This window comes from Cryptomeria japonica, chromosome 9 (genome assembly GCF_030272615.1).
Source record: "Cryptomeria japonica chromosome 9, Sugi_1.0, whole genome shotgun sequence".
NCBI classification, from domain to species: Eukaryota; Viridiplantae; Streptophyta; class Pinopsida; order Cupressales; family Cupressaceae; genus Cryptomeria; species Cryptomeria japonica.
The window spans coordinates 303733158-303758671 of NC_081413.1; the positions used below are offsets into that span (position 1 = coordinate 303733158).

General features: G+C 39.1%; 1 protein-coding gene across 3 annotated transcripts in view; it reads left to right on the top strand.

Annotated features, from left to right (window-relative positions):
• LOC131079590 (uncharacterized) overlaps nt 1-25514 on the top strand; it is a 158522-nt gene that overhangs the window by 11469 nt on the left and 121539 nt on the right. For all 3 annotated transcript variants that reach the window (XM_058017584.2, XM_058017585.2, XM_058017583.2), the window contains exon 3: nt 8800-8995. In XM_058017584.2, coding sequence (XP_057873567.2) covers nt 8800-8995 — 196 coding nt within the window. The remainder of the gene's footprint in view (nt 1-8799; nt 8996-25514) is intronic.

Below are 25514 nucleotides of genomic sequence, written 5' to 3' on the forward strand. Positions count from 1 at the left end.
TGCCACTAAATCATTCTTCTTGCTCTTTGAAGGTTATAGGAGAACTTTATTACTTTCTAATTGCTTCTCTTAACCCTTTAACAGGTAAATCAGACCCCTTAGCATTCATTTTTTGGGGCTAAGGTAAACATATTACATCTTATTTCAATTCTACCAAGATTCTGTCCTACCCTGCTTTTTTATGGTATGATCACATATTTGGAATTAATTAATCTATCTGTTTGACTTCATTTCTTCCTTTTGCCCTCTTCTTTCTGAGAATAATTTTTAATGTCATCTATTTAAATTAGTGAGGTTCTCTTTATTTAAGGCCACCAAACTAATTATTTCATTCCAATTCTCTTCTTTAAATAAGTTGCTGCTAAAAGTTCTCAAGTTCTGAATTTCAACATCATTCCCACAATTGCACTATGTTGTGCAACTTATTGCACTTTCTGTAAGCATCTTGGATGGTGATATTCTTCAAGGACCTTCATACAATCAGAGTGTTTTCAAGTGGGCCAGTCAGCTTAAATATTCCAGTTTTCATTTCTGAACTACAATCACTGAGATAACTTAGACACTTTTGTTGTACCCATATATATTTTTCTTGTTGTGTCAAGTTTGAAGCCAAAATCTGGCCTTTTCCAAAGGACAGGTCATGTTGTTTCTGTCTTTGTTGTTCTTTTTTTTTATTTGCAAGATCAGTAATGGAACAAGGCTTTCAAAGACATTTGTCACAGCAGAGAAAGACGTTTTGTCAACAAAATTTTGTAAGGCATAATGACAATTGCAATGCCCTGAGCTTTCACCCAACACATTAGTGGTAAAATATGGACAAACAATTTTTTGTGTGATGTAAATATGACATCAGCATGCCACATGCACACCTATGTGCTCGAGATGCTGTGTCACAAAATAAGTACATTCAAAGCATGCAACACCAATGCACCAAGCATGGTGAAACAAGTGGAAGTCTTAACCTTGTGGCTTGACAACATCCTCAGAATGGCCATACAAGAGGATAGAGTTTCCTGTAACAATGGAAATTGGATACTAGTTTACAATCCCTTTCTCTTGCCAACACAAGGATTAAAATGAGAGTGGCTTATCATCTCATCACACAAACCAAGATGACACAATCAACTTACACAAGATGTGGGTGAATTTCAAATACAAGGATTACCTACTCAAGCTATAGGTCAATTGAGAGATCCAAGACTTCAACTAATTGAACTATCGACTAGCCATTTTCACACGAAGGTATAACTTTCAACACAAATGAGTGAGTAACTTGCAAAGTGCCTCATACATGTTCAAACCAAGATGATAGTAAGGAAAGCTAGACATAAGGGGGCAAGTTTCATATAGGAGCTTTCTTCAAAAAAGATGGAAAGTGCATATTGTTTAATAATCACCCTTATTACTAGTCCAAAGCGCCCTTGTTATTAGTGCAAGTTGCCCAAGTGACCTTAGAATTGCCCTTGTTGGAAATGCATGATTCTGGATAGTGAACAACCTAGTTTTGCACTATGGGGTCCCAAAAGCTCCAAATTTGACTTCTAGGCTAACCAGGGGATCCTTTTCATACCTATAACTGTATGTAACCCTAGGCACCAAGTTTCAACCTCACAAGGCAAGAAACAAGGTCACTGTAATGTCCCCATTTGGGATATACCTGAATTTTGCCCAAAAATAACAACACCAATAATACAATTTATTTACAAGAGTATGCTTTCACTAAATTACACTATAGCGATTGTATTTAGGAAAATAATCAATTAACACAAAGCAAAATAATAATGAAACTCTTATTGTAAATATGCACATTATAACTTATTCCTAAGGATCAACCATATCAGAAACTTGAGGGGAAAGCACGATAGGTCGTTTGGGAACATCCAACCAAGAGAATTCAACCCGTTTGCCCACAAGTACCAATTCAATGGGTGGACTACTTAATTGAGGGGACCTGTACTCCTGCACCTCCCTATTATGTTCCCTTGCAATTTCTTAATATGATTGCCTTACAAAAATCAAATACATAATTGCTTAAATAAATAAATCTGTCATTAAATTCACAAACTAACAAACGTAGGATTCATCTTATAGCATACCAATTCTTTAGGAATATAACATTTTTCTGCTATGTCTTACTGTAATATGGTTTCAGAATATTACTACTTAATAATCCAATTATTTGCTGTCTTTCAAATTCATATCAGATCTCGCTTGATCGATTTTAAATACAACTTCAAATTCAAGGTTGATACCACCACTCAGATTTCTGCTTTTATTTTATTATTCTTCTGATTTCCAAATATGTATTCAGATCATTGGATGCCTTCCTCAATTGAGATTTCTCTCCTTTTTATATCTCCCTTTGTGGAGTGAGTCACACCCTTTCACCACTAATGCCCTTTGAAATGGTTACAACCCTTCATCCTAATCACTGCCTCCTTTCTTCTAATTGCTACTGCTTAAGGACTGTCTGTTTAGTGATTAGTATTGTTTGCTGACTAGTATAACATAACCTTCTGCTGGCTTTCCCTATGATGCGGCGATCTGTATATACATTATTCATTGTTCCTCTTTCTTTTATTTTATCATTCTTATTACCCTTGTGTGTTTTAAGAAAACTAATCCTAGTTGGCCGATGATTAAATTGTTGTTCAAATAATCTTAGTGGGCCCTTCTTAATTCCTAACCACTTCTGATCTTATTGCCAAAATTTTTAACTAATATAAATGCCACAGTCTGATCTTTAAAGACCACGATCTCATTTCAAAATTTGTTATGACAGTTACACAACCCAAAAAAAGTGCACTGCCAGGCCCACACAAGCCTATAGCTGTTGGAATAGTAAAGAACCTATAATGAAGTTGTGCATACTTAAAGGGTCAACCAAGAAACATGCCTTTCACAAGAGAATGTTCAAACAAGAGCTTGCATGGACATGAAATTGAAATACTTAATATGTGAATAGTTTCCAACTAAGAACTAGTTAGGATAAAACCATATTCACACCAATAATAGCAAGCTAAACATAGAACAAAGCATAACAACCTCAGACCAAAGGCATAACAACCTCATACCAAGTACTGTTTAGAAACAGATTGAACCAAACATTTTCTATATTCTCTAGGTTCAAATCAACATGTCTAAAACTTACAAAGTCCAAAGATTCATTTTGAGCCAAAAAGATACTATTCATCTGCATTTACCCACATTTCTTCCATTCAACAAATAGCGTGCATGAGGGGTCTTAATTCTTACCAAGAGTTCAATCCAAAACATAAAACTAATGGTTCTAAATCATAATCATAGCAACATTCATAGTATCACATAATTTGTAATCTCATTTAAAATGGAAGCAAACTATATTTACACATTATAATCGGGATGAGCACATCAAAAGGTTCTATTTCATACAAAATTCAATTAAAGCATATCACAATAATTGAAAGAATTCAATGTCGAACCTCCTTCCGAAACTGGGATGGTTCACCATGACTTACAAAGTTCATTCACGTTCCAATACAAATTGAGTCAATGAGTGATAAAGGTTTTTTATTATAAATCGCACATAAATGCTACAATGAAGGTGTTACTTAAACTCTTAGTCATTGTTCTCATTCTTTATTATTGTCTGAATTTGGGTCTAGTTCATGTCTTCCTTGTTCTTAAGTCCTTCGTCTAAATCCTTTCCTAGAAATGTCTTAGTATTTTGTTCCTTTCTTGGCAAGTTCGTCCCTGAACTAACTGTTTTGGTGAGTCCTTAAGTTCGCAAACCATTAGGTTTACCAAAAGCAATTCTCGTCGATTAATTTTTGGTGATTTTTCACCTTTTGTAACTGTTTTTGTTCTTTGGTTGTGTCTTTTGTGATGATATTGTTAGTTCGTGAACTTATCACTTCACTGAAAGAAAAGAGTTGTTTCTTAAAGTGTTGTCAGTATAAGTCTTAGTTTAAGAATGTAGTCTCTTGCCGAAAAAGGAAAAGTGCAATATCTTTCTTTGTTTTGACAGTAATTCAAGTTTGTGGACCGTTCAGTTTGTTGAAAGATAAATTTTCTGAAGATAAAAGTTTCAAAGAATTAAGGTTCAAATCGAAGGTTTATTTGGTTTGTGAAACACTTTGTTCACCAAAAGTTTGGATCAAGAGGATCAATTTTTCCAAAGAAGAGAATAGAGGAATGTCAAGATTCTTCCAAGTTCACGAAAGGAAGAGCTTGTCAAAAAGGAGGCACCCTAATGTTGCAAGTATTTATATTCAATGACCTCAATGATATATTCATTCTATCTTGAGCTCGAAGCTATTAACGGGAAGCGGAATACTCATGGTGACAGTTACAGTTAGTGTTAGCAACTCAGCCTCACTCCTTCATCAGTTCTAGGAGCTAAAGTGGTTGTTAACTATGCCAAAATGAAGTATAAATATCTAGGGTACAATGTGGCATGTTTAATCCAGAATGACCTAGTGAAAATCGAAGTTTCAAAATTAATTTGCAAGATTTTTGGGAAAGGATGAATACAAACCCCAGGTCACCCATAGCTGAGAAAATTATCACACAGAAATTAGAGAAGTGAAAAATGTAGAAGGGAGTGTGGTGGTAAGACTGGACGCTGATTCTATAGGAAACATACTCAAATTGCCAGTACAGGATGAGTTTGCAGATATGCCTGTAGAAATGGGATGGAATTAATATTTTGATAAGGACTGATGCCTCACAGGTATTGCTAGGTATTGGTTATTGAAAGAGAAAAAGGGAAAATCACAACTCCACTAAGACATTGCAAAGAGACCAGTTCAAAGATGACATATCAGATATGATTGCCCTGCTATACAGTAGCAGGAAGTGCTGATTGAAGTACCTTTGAGAAGTGGATGTGTTAGTTTATATTAACAAGTCACAATATGTTGATTGATAAAAACCTATTAGTGATCATATGCTTGACCAATTCACTGATTTTTCTAAAAAGCACCAATTCATATGTGCTCATATCTGTTCTATACTATAGCAAATACTCAGACAGTGTGGCCAGGGTTAAAAACTTTTGGAGTTCTCACAAACAATACCTAGCTGGTTCTTGTGCTACTCCTACGTGGTTGCAAGTGTAGATTCATTCTCAAAGACATTGAAGAGGAAGATTTCAACAAAAGAGGTAGGTTTTTGTTGTCTTTGTTTTTTTCTTGATTTTTCCTTGCATTTTTATTACAAATTGAAATGAACTCTTTATTTTTGTTCTATTTTTTCATTTTGGTTTGTAGAATGGCAAGTGCTTCTAGTGCTGGGAATGAACCCCATTTTAAAACGGACCCAAACTCTCCCCTTTGGAAATATGTGGAAATGGTAGAACAACGTCCAGGTGGAGGAGGTTTTCTTTGGATTTGTTCTCATTGCAAATAACCATATAAGACCTCATACGGTCATGTGAAAGCATATTGTGCTCTATTCCTCAAAAAGGCATCAAATTTTGTCTAGGAAAGCCAAAAGGTAAAGGCCTTCTTGCAGAGGCACACGTACTAGCATTTATAGAAGAGCAAAGAACAGCAGACGAAGCAATTGGGAAACAATCTTCTCATCCTTTGGTAAAAAGTAAGACTAAGAAAGGATCAATGGCCTCTCCATCACCTTCCAATCTTGATCTTACAGAGGGCCATCCATTCTTGTCTATACCTCAAAACTTGTTTTGTCACATAAGAGAGCAAAGGGATCGTTGGAAACATCATTTCACAATGAGGGTAGGCAGATTGCCGAGCAAGATATAGCTAGATGCATCTATGCTAATGTATTGGCATTTAATGTTGTTCACTCACCTTATTGGCAAAAAATGGCGAGATCAATTAATGAGGCTCCAAAGGGGTTTAAGGGCCTAGGTTATGAGAAGTGTGTACTTCCTTATTGGAGAAAGAGGTGAAACATGTAGAGGACTCCTTGAAGCCCATCAAGGATTCATGGATTGAAACAGGGGTGTCCACCATATCTAATGGAAAGATGCAAGAGAGTGCTCATTGTATGGCATTGCCCTACCTAACAGTTTATTTATTTATTTTTGAGCATATCAAATATTAGGGCATCTTGGCCCACAAAACTTCACTTATGTTGTGTTTTTTCTCTTTTATTCTGCATATTATTGTTATTTCATTGCAAATTTTAGTTAATATATGTATGAATCTTAACACAACTCAAGATACGATGGCAAATTGGATTCAAATGCATTATCACCCAGCTACTTAATCATGGTGTATACCCATATCACAAAGTTTTGATTTTCTTGTTCAGGCCTTGAAGCCTCTGTTTCTTAAGTGTCAACAAAACTCTTTTAGCAACCTGATATTGATGCAGGACAGGATGCTGATATTATTAATGGATGGATAATGTTGAGAGCCTTGACAAGAGATGAATAACTTGAAGGCTTTTGGTAGAAGCTGATAGCAATAGAGAATTCCGTTATGCTATATTTTGTTATTTTAAAAAAAATTGCAAATGCAAATCAAGCAACTCTATAGCCTATTAACACAAGTGATTGACCCTGGGTACTGTTTTTGGGCACTTTGATTGATCAATAAAAATTCTGTATGGTCAAATATGTTAATCCCTTTTATGGCTTTCTCTTCTTATCAGTATCATATTTTATTTGGATGACAAATTTCTTTGTTGTAAAAAATGTGTACATTTTCAAGCAAAATACATGCATATTTTTCTTTCTTTTCTCTCCAAACAACTATTTTTTTTGATACTAGTAGAGAGGGATCTGCTGGGCCTCTCACCCATCAAATATCTATAAACTTAAAGCAACAGTCCGAAACGGACAAACATAACCACATAAAAGTCCAACTAGAGACTGGAACAGCAGAACAAAAGCATACAAAAAAGCGACATAAAATAGGGGAAGACAGCCAAAAGTTCATAAAAGAATAACTAAAAAATCTGGAACATTGCAAAGAAGATACAACTTGGTAACTCCACTACGACCCACAACATCCATTGTAGCCTCCAAAATGCCCAACCTTACATTCTACCCTTGCATAGCCACCATAACTAGTGTTGGAGCCAGATTGTCACTTCCATCAGAGTTAGCCAAGGACTCAAAACATACTCTATGAATGACCTTTTGCATCTTCCTAACATGTACCTGCACCTCCCCAGCCTAAGAAGGGAGCATAAAAGTACTAGCCCCTTCTAGGGTTCTAGTCTTGTGAGACACCAACAGCATTTTCACAACAATTCAAAAATTAATATAGAAAGAAGAGAGAGCTTGGAGCTCTTGATCCATGAATAACATTCCATTTTAAATAGCATAAACATCTACCTCTTGAGATAGGGCCCAAGGACCCTTAATTCAATCAAGACCAGGAATACCGACATACACCAATAGAACCCCTGTGTTGCTTTGCACGAGAGACCCACCATCAGAACCAAATGCAACAGAGTGAGAGGCATTGGAGTGCTTATGATGGAGCACCAGACCAGAAGCCCACCATCTTAAACATTCATAATTCACTGCAACCACTAACCTAGACTTGAAATCTGCCAGGATTGAGGCCCTAGAACAAGGCTTCCCTATTTTATCCAAATCATCTTTACCAAGAGCAATCTTAACTAGATTCAACAGTCAGGAATTAGGGCAGCAAAAAATAGAGTGCAAGTGGTGATCAGACACTTTCCCACAAAGAGACAGGTCCTAGGGCCCCTGAATGACGCCTAAGAGGCATAAGAAAGAAATGCAAAATAAGAAGATACCACCTAACCTTAGCCAAAGCTCAGAAAAGTACAAATAAGATGCTACGAATATCTGGCAGAGAACCATAGAACAACCATCTGCTGCCATAATATAAATAGAAAGGACAATGTCTGTTAGCATGCGTCAAATGACAGATAATATGAATAAAACCTCTCTCATATAAATGTGAAGCCAACACAACTAAAAAGGAACAATGATGAAGGATTAAAAACTCAAACAGGAGGGAAATGTTAAAGTTGGAATAACAAGAATACACTCCTACAGGTGAAAGGAGGATACTTTGGGTGCTACAAAAGAGATCAAGGGGGATGATCATCCAATAGAGGCTTTTCTAAAAGAGGTCATGTGTTACTAGGGCCACCCAGAAGAGCAGAAAAAGGAGTTTGGTTGACCCCAGCATTGGCTAGGATATTTTCTAATATACTGCCTTCCCTAAAGCAGTGAAAAAAGAGATATTGGAGAACATTTTGCACAGTTCAATCGTCACATGTAACAAGCTTCAAAGTTTCCAGTTGACACAAACTTGTTTTTTAAGCCAGAAATAACATTGAATCAATATCCTGCAATAGTAACCTGCTGCAACTGTTATCTAGAGCCAAATTTAATCCACCATCATTGTCATCTATTCTGTTTCATTGTTTGACATTTGCCAAAAGAGAAAGAGCCATCTTGAATAAGAGAACCTTTGGAATTGCAACACAAGTTACAATTCTTCCCCAGCCAGACCAGTGTTACCTTTAGGTGCTCAATCAAAATTATTCTTGAGAAAGCTATCTGGAGGTAGTTTCCAAACAATATTTTTCCTTGTGTTCATTTCAAGAAATTTTGTTTTAGTTTACAATCTGTTTTCAATCACTTTGTCTTCTAGATATTTATTTGATGAATATGATATGTATTTAACCCATCTTGTCTAAGATTATCAGTGAGTAGTTTTGTATGATCAAAGTTTTTTATTATTTAATGGTAGTTTCCAGTTTTTAATTTTTTGATTAACTCTAGAAATACCATATCTTGCTTGTAATAACTTAAATATTTGTTTTTTGGTGCTTATTGGTCTTTTTGTCTCATGTTAGGTTAAAGGAGATGGAACAATGGTGCCAGCCACTGACGATGATGTTATGGAGGTTGAATATTTGTTGAATGATAATGGAAATTCTCAATCCTCTAAAGACCATCAAAATTGTGCTTTCCCTGAGATAATTGTAAACAATCTAGCAAGCAAAGATTTGCCTCACAGAGACAATTTTCTTGAAGAGAAAACTTTTCCAGGTCAATATTTGGTCAAAAATTGGACTTTCGTAATCTAAGTTCTTTCATGTGACTATGAACAATGGACTTGCTGTTTTAAATTAAAGAATACATATGCAGCTAACAGAATAGCATTTAGTAAAAAAACTGATATACTACAATGACAAAGTAACTGAGAAATCCACAATCTGAAATTATAGAAGGCAGAGTTGTAATGGTATACAGAGACAAAATGACTGTTAATTAAGGCCTTTTATTTAGGCTAGCCAAATAAAAGTTAAAATAGAGGAGAAAGTGGAAACTTTTGCAAGGGAAATATTTCTGCCTGAGAATATGAGGAGCTCAACAAATTCAGACATATTAGGTGTGCCAACTTAGTCTAAGTTCCTGCTGCTTTTTATTTATTGATGTTTGGAACTGCCATGTCTCCATACTTACAGAATATGCTAATTTGATATGTTTCTAGTCACTGAATAGTGGGATTAAGTTACTTCTATTTCTTAAGGTATAGGCAACAAGTGGAATGCTATTTTCAGTCTTAATGTCAGGTTTCATTGTTTGTTTGGAGAAATTTTGGTAAGCAGTTTACTTGCTTTTTTGGTTGTGTTGTATGGAGTCATGGCACGATATTTTCTACTTGACAATGACACGACTTTTGGCAGGAAATTTTGTGTGTTGCCTGCCCACCTATTTTCCCTTGATCGAACCATAGACTTTTTATTTTCAAAATATGGTGATCCTGCAACCTTGTGCTTTATTTATTCCATTTCTATGGATAATTTTAGTTTTGGAAAATTAATTATGCTCTGTCACTAGGGAGTGTTCTGATTTTTGCTTTGTGTCTACTTTTCCCTTTATGTGCTTTTCTCAGTATAATAATGCATTCTTCCATATGACATCCACTTAATTTGGGTTTGCAGTTCCTTTAGTTCATTAGATGGGTCTCCTTTGATCACGTACCCATACCTAAGAGGTTAGCACTTGCAGAGTTTGCATTTTTTGGGGTATAAGCGAAGAGCTCATTGTTTCCAGGTTGATGTTTCATATAAGATCAGGAAAAATATTACAGACTAGGGAGTAACAATGGGACAAAAACTTGTTCACCAATCCAATATATTTTTTAAGATAATCAGATGTTTTCTCGCACGAGTTGGTGGCCTTCATGTGTTAGGCTCTACAATGGTGCTGTAAACCTGTAAGACTGATTGATTATTTCTTTCATCCAGTAGTGGAGACACTGACTATGTTGTAGCTTCAGCTAATATGGATACATACAACAGGATATTTGTTGAGTAATAAACTTGTCATTCTGTCACTGGACTGGCTTGGGACCCTACATTTTTGACTAAGGCATGATGACAATCAGATCGGATAGACAGGTTGGTGTTTCTGGTATTGTGATCTACTGCAAGAGATATTTGGTCCTTCCAGGGCCCAGAGGAAGTCAGGGATTTGATGCAACACTGGCCATGAGTGTGAGGGAGGAGTGAGGAAGGGAGGAGATATCTGGTCATTCCTTTGGTGATAAGCAATGACACTCATGGCTAGTGGTTCTGTTGTATGCTGTTGTGAGACTTGCATTATATCTGGATGTAAACTCTTGGTAGCTAGTGAGAGAGAGTAGGGGGAGGGGCAGGGAGATGAATGGGCGAGGCAGCAATTGTGTTCATGTTGTACTCTCATTTGTATTATGTATAAATACTTATAGATTACTGAGGATGTATAAGAAAGCTTCTTCGATTGAGATGTTGCTATGAGGCATAACCACATGTTCTGATGCATTTTTGTTAGATATAGGCACAGGATTTTATGGAGTTCATTAAAACTTTTATTTTTACTTGGTACATGGGCTTTTTTTTTTTTTAACTTAGAGGTATCCCCGCTCCTCAGCCCAGCACCCAACCTGCCATATCTTGGTAGATGGGCTTATTATATGCTACTAAATGTATATCTCTATGTACACCTCTATCCTTGCAGAACCTTCCTTATATATCCTTTGTGATCTATTTACAGAATACAATTGAGCATACACCAATGTATAGTTACAAGAATCCTTTGTGTCATCTCTTCTTGTTGCTTCAAATGTGTACATACCAATAGTTATCAAAGCCTTGCAATTTTGTTTTTGTCTCTTACCCTTTCTAAATCGTAAATCAGTAGGCTTCTTGTGATCAATGCAATTTACAGAATACAATTGAGCATATACCAATGTATAGTTGCAAGATTCCTTTGTGTCATCTCTTCTTGTTTTGTACAAACATGTACATACCAATAGTTTTCAAAACCTTGCAATTTTGTTTCTGTCTCTTCTGTTTTCTAAATCTAAAATCAGTAGGCTTCTTGTGATCAATGGACTGGATCTATTTGTCTTGAAGGTTTCTGCCTCTTAACCTCCAGTAGGTCTCTGTCTTGTGCTATACTTTGGAATCAAAGCTAATCAAAATATTCCTTTAGATCTAATCCTACCAAGAGTTTCCATCTTTTATGCTTACTACTTCTAACATTTTAGGCCTTTCCCAATCAAGGCTCTAGCCTCCTTATTTATCTTTTGTAATCTATTTACAGAGTACAAATGAGCATACAACAATTCGTAGTAGCAATAATCCTTTGTGTTCTCTCATCTTGTTGCTTCAATTGTGCATGTACCAATAGTTATCAAAACCTTGCAATTTTGTTTCCATCTGTTCCCGCTAGGCTTCTTGTGATCAATGCATGAGATCTTTTTTTGGAAGGCTTCTACCTATTAATATCACTAGGTCTCACATTTGCATATAATTTGACATCAAAGCTTATCAACTGTTGCTTTTAGATCCTATCCTCTCAGAGTTTCCATCTTTTGTGTTTCTCACATTTTAGATCTTTTCCGATCAAGGCACTAGTTATAGTCTCCTCCAGGATTCCTACCTCGTCTTCCATTAGATCTACATTTATCTATAACCTTCATCTTTTGGAAGTTACTTTAGCAATGATGTTCTTAATTAATTAGGGTAAAAGAACTTTACAGTAGCAGATTCTTATATTTGTTGGTGTTTGTCATTTTGCTGATTTTTTTCCAAAGAATTTACTCATCTTGCTCTACAGATTTTGTTGACGGGAATAATCATTATGTTATGTTGTTATATTATGTTATGTTGTCGTCGGTAATAATGAGTTACGGCGGTCAGTTAGTTAGCCGACGGGTAGGTAGTTGGAGTCGCGACGGTTGTGTCGCACCCCTTCGGGTATTATATATTGTGTACCTTTTCTTCGAAAGGATCATGTTAGTCATGTCAGATGTAATGTTATAAGCACTTATTGTACATGGACTGTGGAATTAATATAGAGGCTGGTTATTTAATATATTTCCATTATGTTTAGTGCATTTACTTTCTGCATTTAACCGTTTACTCGAGAGGGCAAACATTTGGCGCCGCTGCCTAGACGAACTCGGGAACGGAAGACACGGATGGCGCACAGACACAATGGGCCTACCCGTTGGTGAAGTAAACCCGGAGGCCGACGATGCGCGGACATAACTTTATACAGGAGAAGACACGGCAACGCGAGAATTTTCAATTTTGCTCCAGGTAGCCATTCAGACATACGTTCGACGAGAAGCGGCGGAGGTAGAAATCCCACCAAGTGCCGTGTGGACAGCGCTGGAGGTTAGCCCGGCAGTAAACCGGTTGATGAACCACCTCCCCCGGTTGCTTGCACAGGCATCGCTGGCACAACAAGCCTGCTTGGAGGAGATTGCCCAGGAAGAGCGACGACAACAAATCCTGCAACGCTACGAAGAGAACAGCCGATAGGTAACGGAACGAGATGGCGCCAGGCCAGGAGGAAATTGAACCTTGTAATAATCCCGACACACTGCTGATATAAATTGTGGCCGAAAGGCAAAATAAAAATAAAAATAATAAAAGTTTTTTTGTGTACATGGCGTGTGTTTGCTATGTATGGAAGTGACTTATGCCCAATAGACTAAATAAGGACAAAAATAAAAAGATACAGAGTGACGAATGGGAAGTGGCACAAACTGCGTTGAATCTCAGACAACAGATAGAACGAAGGCGTAGGCTAAGGCAGCTTGCCGAGGGACGACCGGCCGAGGGGTTGCCCGAAGGGAACCCAGGAGGTGTCACGGAGGTTGCGGAGGCAGAGATAGACGGAGAGAACTACACTGTCTACACTGTTGTAGGGCTGCTAGAAGGAGTCACGGAGGGTGCCGAAGGAGAACTCTATAGTTCGCCAGAATACCACCGTAGGGTAAGAAGCCGCGAAGAGTTGGTGGAACAAACAAGGCGAAGTCTAAACCTGATCGACGCTACCAGAGACTTGCTAAAGAATTTGTCCATTTCAGAGGACAACCGGAGGGAGACAACGGAAGGTGACGGTACGACCGAAGGTGCCGAGGGAGCACAAGGGTACCGTATGGGAGGCAATTTGTTTGGTTCGGTGTCAGCAACTTTTTCCGGAGGACCCACGAGTGGAGGTTCAGTTGCAGGAGGCGGAGGATCGCCAGGTACAAGCACACAAGGAATTAGAGGAGTGAGACCCAGCGGTGGGATGGCGAGTAAACAAAAATTGCCAAAGTTCACAGGGGAGGGCAAGGAAGACCTCTTACGGCACTGCCGTACATGTGAAACCATTTGGTCCGCCAATGGAGTAACAGACCAGGATGACTGGGTACAGCAGTTCCCAGCCACGTTACAAGGAGTTGCCATGGATTGGTACTCTGATGTGGACAAGCAAAAAGTGGCCACGTGGGCCAATCTACAGAAGGAATTCACGGGGGAGTTTCGGTTGCTTCGTGATGACAATGAAATTGTAACGGAGATATACAGTACCAAACAAGGTACTAGGGAGACAGTACGGGCATACAGTCGGAGGTTGAAAGAACTCTTGGGTAAAATGGAAAGCCAACCCGCAGATGGATTGAAGAAACGATGGTTCGTTGAAGGGTTGAAATCCTCTTTACGGAGGAAGATGAAAATTGTACCACCTACATCATATGACGACGCCTATAATAGGGCGATGGACCTAGAGAGCGAATACAAAACGTCAAAGAAGAAAAGTAATAAATATTCATTTGACGATGATGAAGACTCTGACGGGGAAAGCAGCAGCAGTGGCGAATCGAGTAAAAAGGTGCACGCTCTCCAAAAGGACATGGAACGAATGTTGAAAGAATTCAAAGCCATGAAGAGGAATACAAGTAAGACTGAAGAAAACGACGTGTGGTGTACCGACTGTAGGAGTGACGGATACACCAAGGGGTCCTGTCCCAAGAAGGCTTTCTGCGACATTTGTTAGATTGCGGGACATTTGACAAAGGAATGTCCCTACAATATGAAAACCAGGAGCCAACAAGTTCTCTTCACGCAAGAGCAGACGACCGTCGGAACTTCACAAACCAACACAACGACATCATCTGGAGGTTACCGGGACAACAGACGCGGCGGTGGAAGGAATAGCAACAATAACAATAATGGAAGCCGTATCCAGTATGACGCCAAGGGCCGACCAATTATCCAATGTAGGGCCTGTAATCAGTGGGGGCACTTCGCCCGTGATTGCACGAAGGAAGCCACCCCTCAGCACCTCTGCCGTTGGTGTGGGCCAGGCGACCATGAGGACGCAAATTGCCCGCAGGCAGGGGTTAATCTCCTCAACATTGAGAAGGCTGAGAAGACTGGTGAGAAAGAAGTATTGGCAATCACCCGCGCCCAGATGAAAAAAGCCACTTATCCCGACCCCCATACGGAGAAGGAGAGATTACGAGAGGCAAAGGCCAATATTGAACGTGAGACGATGACCAAACGACGGGAAAATGAGGTGGCGAGTACATCATTCCGTACGGAAGCGGAAAATAACATCATTGGGCAAATCTTGCAGATAGAGGTGCCGATAAAGGTAAAAGACCTTCTAGACTCTATGCCACAATTGAGGACTGCCATCCTCACCAATGTGCAAAGCACCGTAGTGTTGAGTGCACCATAGGTACGGGTTCCTGCCACCGCATCGTCGAGTGCACCACAGGTACGGGTTCCCGCCACCGCATCGTCGAGTGCACCACAGGTAGGGGTTCCCGCCACCGCTTCAAAGAGTACACCACAGGTGGAGGTTTCCATCAGCCCTTCGACTGACCCGATGTTACTAGCCTTGAGCAGTGGTAGACACCTAGCTGTGGTAGAAATGGGTATCCGTGGGACCATTCTGAAGGACACCATTGTGGACGGGGGATCTGGGGTGAATGTACTACCAGAAGAAACATGGAAGCGGCTGGGGAAGCCCACCCTGTGGCCACCCACATTCAACCTGGTGGGAGCGGACCAACATGGCATTAAGCCACTCGGCCTGTTGATGGCCCAGCAAGTGACAATTGATACGCAACCATTCTTGTTAGATTTCGTGGTTATTCCTTCGAAGAAGAAAGGCTATGACGCCATCCTGGGGAGAGCGTGGTTGATCAACGTGAGGGTAAACCACAGCTGGAAGAAAAATACACTTTCCATGGAGAAGGGAGGGCGGAAATATACCACTGACCTACACACCCAAGATGTCGGCGAAGAGCTCGCCTCCTCAGACTCGGACTCAGAGGACTCTAATAAAGGGGAAGGGGGTCCCGATGAAAGCAAGGGCAAGAACGCGATGGAGCCGAACAGTGAAGGGGTGCTCGAATTGAAGGGATGTTCTGAAGATGAGGTATGCTCACTTAACGGGCTCTTCCACTGGCAAATGGACGATTACGAAATGTTCCAAAGCTATAGGCTCGAAGTAGAGGAACCAGAGCAACCAACAGAGGTGTACCTGTCGGAATACAAAGAATATTGGAAGGGAGACGTCCCAAACCCTGGCGACGTAGATAATCCGAAGAGTGTTGGCCATGATTGGAACCCTGTATGGAAGACCGCAGTCTTCAAAATCTTTATTATCCTTCTTCTTCTTATGTACGGGAAGGAGACCGTGGTCCCTGTAGAATTTGTGGTTCCAGGTCTTCGGATGGCCATGGAAAATAAACTTGCCACCAATAGGCCCAAATTGAAACCCTACCACGCGAAGTGCGTAGGGGACCCGAGAGGCCGGACAGACACCCGAGAGCTCGGAGGGGGACCCGAGAGGATGGAGGGGGACTCGAGAGGCCAGGCAAACGACTCAAGAGGCACAGGACCACAGCAGGCGACTCTCGGGCGAGGAAAACCGAGAAGGATGAAGGGCGATCCCAGAGACAGGGGACCCGAGCCAAAGGCTCTCTAGACAACTTCAATTAAAAAAAAAAACAAAAAAAACCGTACGGTCGTACGAGACAGGATAGGTACACTTTGAGGAACTCGGAGTATGTCTCGGCTGGACGTGAGGTTGCCTTGGTGGATGCACAGAGGGCTCGGGAGGAGCTGACCACCAGGTTGGGGGCAATAGTCGCGTGAGACTTAGTTCAGCGTACCCAGGAGTTGGATGCTGGGAGAGCAGCATAGGTGGCTATCGAGGACAAATTGGCTAGGGAGATAGTATCAATTGAGTAGCAGTTGGTGGAAGCTGAGACTGAAAAACGTGTTTTGCAGACAAGTTTGGGTTAGGCACAGGAGGACTGTGATGGCAAAGGAAGCAATATTGGTGAAATCCGCACTTGAGCATCGGATGGTAGCAGAAAAGGGTTTTCAGGCGAGGACGCAGCAAGTGTATAAGATCCGGGCCAACTGGCGTCAGTAATTTCTGCCGTTCATCTCTATTTTGTATTAAGTCGTCGGAGTCGACTTCTTTTCTTGGGGGGGATGATGTTGACGGGAATAATCATTATGTTATGTTGTTATATTATGTTATGTTGTCGTCGGTAATAATGAGTTACGGCGGTCAGTTACTTAGCCAACGGGTAGGTAGTTGGAGTCGCGACGGTTGTGTCGCACCCCTTCGGGTATTATATATTGTGTACCTTTTCTTCGAAAGGATCATGTTAGCCGTGTCAATTGTAATGTTATAAGCACTTATTGTACATGGACTGTGGAATTAATATAGAGGCTGGTTATTTAATATATTTCCATTATGTTCTGTGCATTTACTTTCTGCATTTAACCGTTTACCCGAGAGGGCAAACAGATTTCTCCAAGTGTCCATTCAAAACGATTTTTACATCATCAGAAAGTATTCCATGAGAGCTTTTGTAAAGAGATCTCATTAAAATTTTTGACCTCTATTGAGGCAAGTAGGACTTTAAGGATGTTGAAGTTGGAACATCTCAGTTGTGCCAATCAGCAAGGATCACCTATGCCAACTACCTTTCACAATAAACAATTCAGATTCAATAAGAAGATACAAATGCTATTAGAGACAATCCTATGAAGCTAAGAATGAACTTCTTATAACAAACGATAAAGGAGCCTATTCTAAGCCTATCCATGCTCTCCAAGGCTGATTACCAAAGTCCATGTCTGTTACCTCTATTTATGGCAGTAGAGAGAGGTAAGGTAGGTCAGTGTGAACACATTTGTGCCTTAAAATAAATAGTGGTATAACATGTGCACACCTACGAAGGTTGACTATGTGAGATGTCCAAATCTTTCATGCCACTATTTGCTCTTAGAATTAGCATGAACAACTAGAGCATTGGTATTGAAAGAGTTCTTGAGAGAATTAAACCTATATATCCATTTGACATCATCGATTTTTCTGGAACCAATGACTATTCTAGGATTTTGCAATTCTTGAACGACAACATTTTATGGAGAAAATTCCATTGCTCTGCTTCCTCTTGAATGACATATTTGGTAGATGGATAGAAGATTTAGTGAGAGGTCAGGTACATACAGAATATTAATTGCTTCCCCATCTCGCAAGTCAATAGTGCTTGATTTGAAGACCAATAATGTAGAAAATTCATCGAAAAGAATTTGTGTAATGTTGTGTGCATCAATTGAGGTCATCTTTTGACTTTTCCATATCATGTGAAGCTCCAAATTAAAGATCCATGCGTCTTTGGAGGAGCAAGTTCTTGTCAAGCAATAAACATTTGCTGAAAGTGCTTTGCCTTTGCCATTTAAAATAGTTGAGGAAGAGTTACTATTTGGAATTTAGTGCTTCTTCACCATGTCCTCTATAAGTGCCATTTTTCTTAGAACGTTTAGATTCATGTTTATTATCTCTCCTAAAAGTTGAGCAACTTTTGGTAGAATATTTCTTCTTCAAAAGTTTTGAGATTGGAGAATTTGATGGTAGCTTTCTTTTGTTGAGTCCTTCAAGATACACATTCTATGAGACCTAATACCACATAAGTTGAACTAACTAGTCTATTTAGAACCACTACTTGGTTTAGACTTTGTTCTCCGTGTCACTCTATAAATCCTTGTACTTCAAAGCATACTAATCATAGAAAACTTCCATTAATGATAGTTATGCAAAGTTAACAAAGCAGGTAACTACAATTTTGACATGAGTATGCAGAAAACAATGCACACAATGCAAAGAACTCATAGCAAAGAAATGCTGCCGATCCTACCCCCTTGATTATATTAGACGCCAAAAAGTGTGTTTGAAGCTGTTAAAATATAGTCTCAGTTGTAACACAGAAAACTAATTCTGTTCTCTAATTGTGTCAGCACACAGAATAATAATTCTGTTATTTGCGATTTAATTAAGACTGGAATTTAGTTAAGAGTTAAACTAACAAATTTGTTATGCAACGTCATTAGTTTGATTAAGGTAATAGCTGGTGTAGAAGGATCGTGGCTCCACACAGGGGTCACGACCCTATGTGGAACCACGTGGTTCCACATAGGATCGCGACTCCCTGTGGAGGCACGATCCCATGGAAAACAAACGATATATATACGCCACCCTCCCTGATGAATATATATGAAAATACACAGCGATCAGTGGAAGATATATTCAGTTGCTTTTCGTATCTACAGAGGCAAATCGATAAAAGACACAAATCGGTTTTACATTCCTTCAATCATATGCTAACATTCTAAACTTGACGTCACAGCAAATCAGATTGCTCAGTAAATCTATAATAGTCTATTTACATTTACATGGTATCAGAGCCTAACTATTTAAAGATCCGAATAGACTAAAAGCAAAGTTTACAAATTAAAATCGAAGATTTCTCAAATGGCGAACACAATCAGATTCGAGGACAGACTCGAAGGAGCAGCAAATTTTGTGGCTTGGAAAGTCAGAATTATGATCGTATTAAAAGAGAACAAAGTAATCAAATTCATAAAAGAAGACAAGTCCGAACCTAAAGACGAACTTGAGAAAACTGTGTGGAATGAAGGATATGATAAAGCTGTAAAAATCATGATAGATGCAGTAAGGGATCACATAATACCACTTATATCAAAAGATGACAACGCATATGAAATGTACAAAACCCTTGAAAGGACGTATGAGATAAACAATCCGAGCAAAACCCTAGCCCTAAAAAGACAGTTGAACCACATAAGTATAAATAAAGGTGAATCTATAAACTCATACTTCATGAGGATAGGTTCACTCAGAGATCAACTGCAAAAACTTGATTATCTTGTCGAGAAGCAAGAACTATCAATGATTACCCTAGACGGATTACCGGAATCCTGGGAATCATTCAAACAAGGCATAAATGCAAGGGATAAATTCACAGAATTTGATCGACTAAGGGATGACTGTCTCCTTGAAGAATCAAGGCAAATGAAAGGGGGAAATCACAAAACCAAAGATGAGGACCTACACATTCTGAATACCGAGTCCTATAGAAAGGCAAGAAGAGAAACTTCAAGAAAAGAAAATCCCACCATGGGAAAAGCTTTCATAAGAAAGACATGTCAAAAATTCAATGTCACAGATGTGATCAGTATGGACATGTCATTTAATTGTCCTGACAAAGTAAAACAGCAGACATCATTCGCCAGAGTAGAGAGGAACACAAAACTTGAATTTGAGAAGTTTGTATTATATTCAACACTATCAAGTCAAGCTTCAAACAAGTCTAACACTTGGGTAATAGACATTGGATCGTTAAGACATGTCACCGGATTCAGAGAATTATTAGACTCAATGGAAGAGGGATCAAATGAAGAGGTAACAATAGGGGATGACCCTGCACATCTAGTAAAAGGTGTCGGGACATGTACAACCAGACTAAAGTCTGGAATCTCAATTCAACTCACCGGAGTACTATTTGTACCAGGTATCAAAAGGAACCTACTCTCTATCTCTGCACTTGAGGATGATGGATACAGAGTCTCATTCATAGAAGGAAAGGTAATGGCATGGCCGAAAACATCCACCTTCAAAAGATCACAAGTGATTGGTTACAGACAAGGACACCTATATGAATTGTGTAATGAGCCAAATCAAACCTTACTTCATGAAGTCACAAATCAAACAGAAATTTGGCATAGAAGATTAGGGCACTTACACTTTTGTGCTCTACCCTCTATGGAGAAATTAGTTACAGGACTACCTAAACTAAAGCTAATTCATTCAGATGTTTGTAAAGGATGTGCACTAGGGAAAAACACTAAAAGCTCTTTTCCCTGCAGCTCTAGAAAAACTAAAGGAGTACTAGAACTAGTTCACTTTGACTTATGTGGGCCTATGTCTGAACCATCACTAGGAAATGCATTATACTATGTAATATTTGTAGACGATTTTTCTAGGAAAACTTGGATTTATTTTCTTAGAAGTAAGGGATCTGAAGATATTCTTAGGAAATTTAAAGAGTTCAAATCTATTACAGAAAATCACTTTGGTAGGTGTTGACGTGTATTTTATACACCATCATACACAGAATAAAATACCAATAGGCATCTTATCCTCTCTTGAGAAAATAGTCTCTAACTGCTGAAGATATCGTGAAAAAGGATCAATCAGGATGACTCCAAGGTTCTTTGATGTAGGGTCTCTACGTGTGGATAAGCTCGCCGTGGTATGATGTGATTTGCTGGAATCACAAGGGACTTACATCTGATGATTGAACTTCCGATCTGCTTTGCTGGAACACAGGCTCTGACTAACTTAGATTTGAAAAAAATGGAAAAAGGATAAGGGCGAAGAGAAGATCTAATCCTAATACTAAGAATGTAAGAGCAATGATTTGATTTTTGATGAAACTCTAACTAGGTCTTGTTTTGACATCAATGGACCATCTCCACAAGGCTAGTGCGATCTTCTAAGGGAAGCTTTATGATGTTCAAATCATCACCGCAGGCATAGACACCATCAAGTTGATGCATATCAATGAAGAAGCGACAAATTGAAATTGAGCTTAAGCTGAATGATTCCAGTTGACTACACGAGGCAAGTCTGCAATCAACAAACTGCTAGTAGTATGGATATACGAATTCCACCATTAATCAATCGCATTTCCTCCATTCATCTAATCATCTACCATCTAGGATTGAAGACTCAACAAGAAACCATGCAAATTGCAAGAAACGACACACTTCACCATTACTTCAATGAAAATGGAGTTTGTTTACAATCAATGGCAACAATTTCTTGCCTTGTCCTCCTATTCTACTCTAATTACTATTCTATCAACTATATTCTAACTCTTCCAACTATTTACATACTATCTCTAACTTATTGCTAATTAATTAGCCTTTACAAATGAAATGCCTGGGCTTATATAGTGCCCACAATACAATTTGATGGCTTAGATCAATTCAAGATCAATGGCCAAGATTCAACAATGAAAACCCTAATTAGGGTTTGTTACAACCATTACATAACATTTAATGCTTGACCAATGAAATAATTGTATTGCTTGGACACATGTCCTCTCTGGAAAATTCCACCAATGAATAGCCGGGGTAGGTACATCGAAGTTTGTGCCACCTTCTATGAGTTAGGTACATTGAATTTGGACATGCTGAGGTGGACCTCACTGACTGGAGGAGTGATGACTGGGATGCCACCTCATCTGACACTTGTAGCTTGCTAGATATTCAATTTGATGTCGTTGAGAGGCTATCTTTAATTAACTCTTGTTCTAACTCCTTTTGTCCTTGATGTGCAGGATGATGATGTACCTCGCCTTGGAACGTTGGATTGTAAGAGGTCGCCCCTATCCTGGCTTGATCATCCCGACGAAGACCGTCCTTGATCCGGCTTGATTTTCCTTGATGAGATCTCCATTTGATGCCTACACAACATTTCAAAATTAGCAACATGATTTTGCAATGAATAACTAGATTAGAGATTAATTTTTTAGGAAACTTCATAAGAAATCCTTGAGTTATTATTTCCTAAAAAACGATTGAGCTATTACAATTCAAAATTTAAGGCTATGACGATCAAAATTCGAAATTAAAACAAGGGATCTTGCCATACCTTACTTGAGAGCTTAACTCTAGAATGCAAAACAAAGGAATTTGCCCAGGCAAAAATCAAAATTTGAAGCCTTTGACTTGATCTTGAAGGACAATGAACGTCCTCTTTATTAATTCGCTACCCTTGGGGATATCTTTGACGTGGTCTTTGGCAAGTTCGCCCAACTTGAGACTAAGCTCGCACTCCTTTGATGATGTCTGCGCCCTCCTCTTGAATGACAATTTCGCACCTCCTTTGTATTCTCCAAATCGCATGCTAATGAAGGATGTTAAATGATGATTTGAAATGAATAAACCACCTTCCCCTTTATAGGCGCTTAACCCCTTATTCACCTTTAGGCCGACTTTGCCAAAATGAGGCAATTAAAATGATTTTTAAATAAATAACAAGGGCCGACCTTCATAAAATAAACTCAAGCGCTCAACTTATTTTTATAATTAATTAACTTTATGCCTTTAAAAGGCAAAAATTAATTAATAAATGTTATGCGTTATTTTTAAATGCCACTTAATTAAATTTTCAAGACCTATCGGACTTAGCATTTAAAATAAATTCAAAACTTGCTTGAATGCCAAAATTGGAGAATTGGGAAGAGTACAAACCTCATCGCCCTGGTCCCTGACTGAGGGACAGGAGCGATCCATCACTTTTGTCTTGATTCTTGCAATTTTTACGTCCAAGGTCTCCATCCCCACGTTGGATTTACCATTTTCGCTAGGTCCTTCAAACTAGATCGACTTGCATGTGTGCATGAGTGCCTTTGGATGTATTATCGCCCTGGTCCCTTGGAGAGGGACAGGAGCGATCCTCATAATTTCTCCTTGACCTTTGTAAATTCGAGCCTCAATCATCTTTGTGAAGGACAAACAATGCTATTCTCTCATTCCACTTTCATTTCGCTTGAATTCCATAAGGTATTTAGACGCTGGAAGGATCATCACCCTTGTCCCTTGGAGAGGGACAGGAGCGATCCTGAAGCTCTAGCTAAAACACATCATCCTTCAACCTTGGTTCCTTGTTCATTGCCTTTTAAAGGACGTCCTTGATCTCACGTGCACTTGCCTTGACATGCATTTAAAGGATCATGAGTGTTTTAATGAAATCGCCTTGGTCCTTGTCCAAAGGACAGGAGCGATATGAGTTCCTTGCACAAATTGGTAACACTTTGACGTTCAAAATTCTTGCATATCATCTTCAAAAGACACCTTATACCTTGTGCGATCTCGAAAAACCCTGACTTGGCATGAATTTGAAGGAAAATGAAGGATCCCATACAAATCGCCCTGGTCCCTTGGAGAGGGACAGGAGCGATATAGCTTCCTTGTTCAATTTGAGGATCTTTTAATGTTTGAAGTCTTTGTATATCACCTTCTAATCATGTCTTGGACCCCTTACGACCTTGCAAAACCTTGACCTTATGTGATTTTTGAGAGATTTGGCCAATATAATAGACATCGCTCTGGTCCCTTCCTGAGGGACAGGAGCGAACTTCAAGGTTTTGGACTTGTCTTTGCTTTCTTCAACTTGCAATTGTCTTCATCGGGTAAAACGTGATCCCTTGATCTTCCTTAATCACTTGGTGTTTGTTAATCTTTCGAAATCTATGCCTTTATGCAAATTTCGCTCTGGTCCCTTCCTGAGGGACAGGAGCGAATTAAGTGTCTTGATGCAAATTCTTTAACTTGGCGACCTTTGTAACTTTGTGCTTGATTAAGACGCCTTAAAATGTCTTCACCACCATGTATCCGAACTTGGAATGTCCTGAACTTGAAGAAAAGGCAACATAATCATCATATCGCCCTGGTCCCTTGGAGAGGGACAGGAGCGATCCTGGTCCTGTAGGCTTCATCCTTCCTTTTCACCTTCAAAAATTATCTTCAACGGATTCATGATGTACCTTTTCATTCATCCATGCCTTGGAAATTATTTAAATTTGGCAAGAAAATCATCTAAGACAAAAATCGCTCTGGTCCCTGCCTGAGGGACAGGGGCGAACTGGGTGTTTTGGTCCCTTGTTGACGTTTCATAATCTTCAATTTGTCTTCAACGGGTTAAAGTCACATCATTTCTTGCTCTCAAACCAAAAACTTGCTTGATCTTTGTCCAGGACATGCCCTATGAAGGATTTCGCTCTGGTCCCTGGGAGAGGGACGGGAGCTTCAAAGAACTTCGCCCTGGTCCCTGACTGAGGGACAGGAGCGATTTTGGCATTCTGGGTCATTCTCCTTCATGTCGGCACTTCAAGTTATATCCATTTGGTAAAATGCATCTCCTTGGATCTCTTCAAGACGTCAAGTCGTTAAAATCTTGCAAGGACAAAGCAATATTTGATTTGTAGCTCCGGTCCTTCACTGAGGGACAGGAGCGATTTTGCTCCCATAGGCAAAAATAACATGATTTCACAAGTTTAATCAATTCACGAGGCGAAAACAAATCATTCCCAATGCCCGGGATCAAAAATCAAAAAAGTCAAAATTTGGTCAAAATTCCTCAATTGGACAAAAATTCACATTTCACCATCAACACTTAGACAAATTTAAGTTCTGCACTCAAAATTCCAATTGAAAATAGACCATTTTGGCGAAATCATTGCATTCAAAATTTGCATTCTTACAAAAGAAGCTCAAAAGCTCTCAAAACTGACTGGATTCTGGCCTGAAAAGACGGCAATTAAAACCCTAAGGCTTGACCCTAAATCCAGACAACTGACTGACTAACAAAACCCTAAAAAGCAAAACGAAAAGCGAGCGAAAAACGAGCAAAAAGAGGGGGTCCCCATTTGCAATGGGGCGATGTGTGAAAACGTCACAACACAGTATATGATAAATTCTTCAAAAAAATCTGAGCAAATTAATACTGGTGCATTGCTGATTGCTTCTTTTATATCATTGGACGATTTTTTCCCTTCTTTAGTCCATTTGAAAGTAGTTATATTCTTCATAATGCTTGTGATTTTTGTGTCAATTTTGCAAAATCAGGCATGAATCTTCTCAGGAAGCTCACTTTTTTGAAGAAAGAAAGACTCCAATTTTATTGGTAGGTAAAGAGAAGTTCTAAATTGCTTCTACTCTAATTGGATCAATCTTTGTTCCTTCTTTAGATTCAATTTGGCCCAATAATTTCCCTTTTGTTATGACAAATATAAACATTTTAGGATAGAGGGAAATCCCAAGAAATCTACAATGGTCAAACACCATGATCAAATGATTGAGATGATTAATCATTTTCTTGGAGAAAATCATGAGAT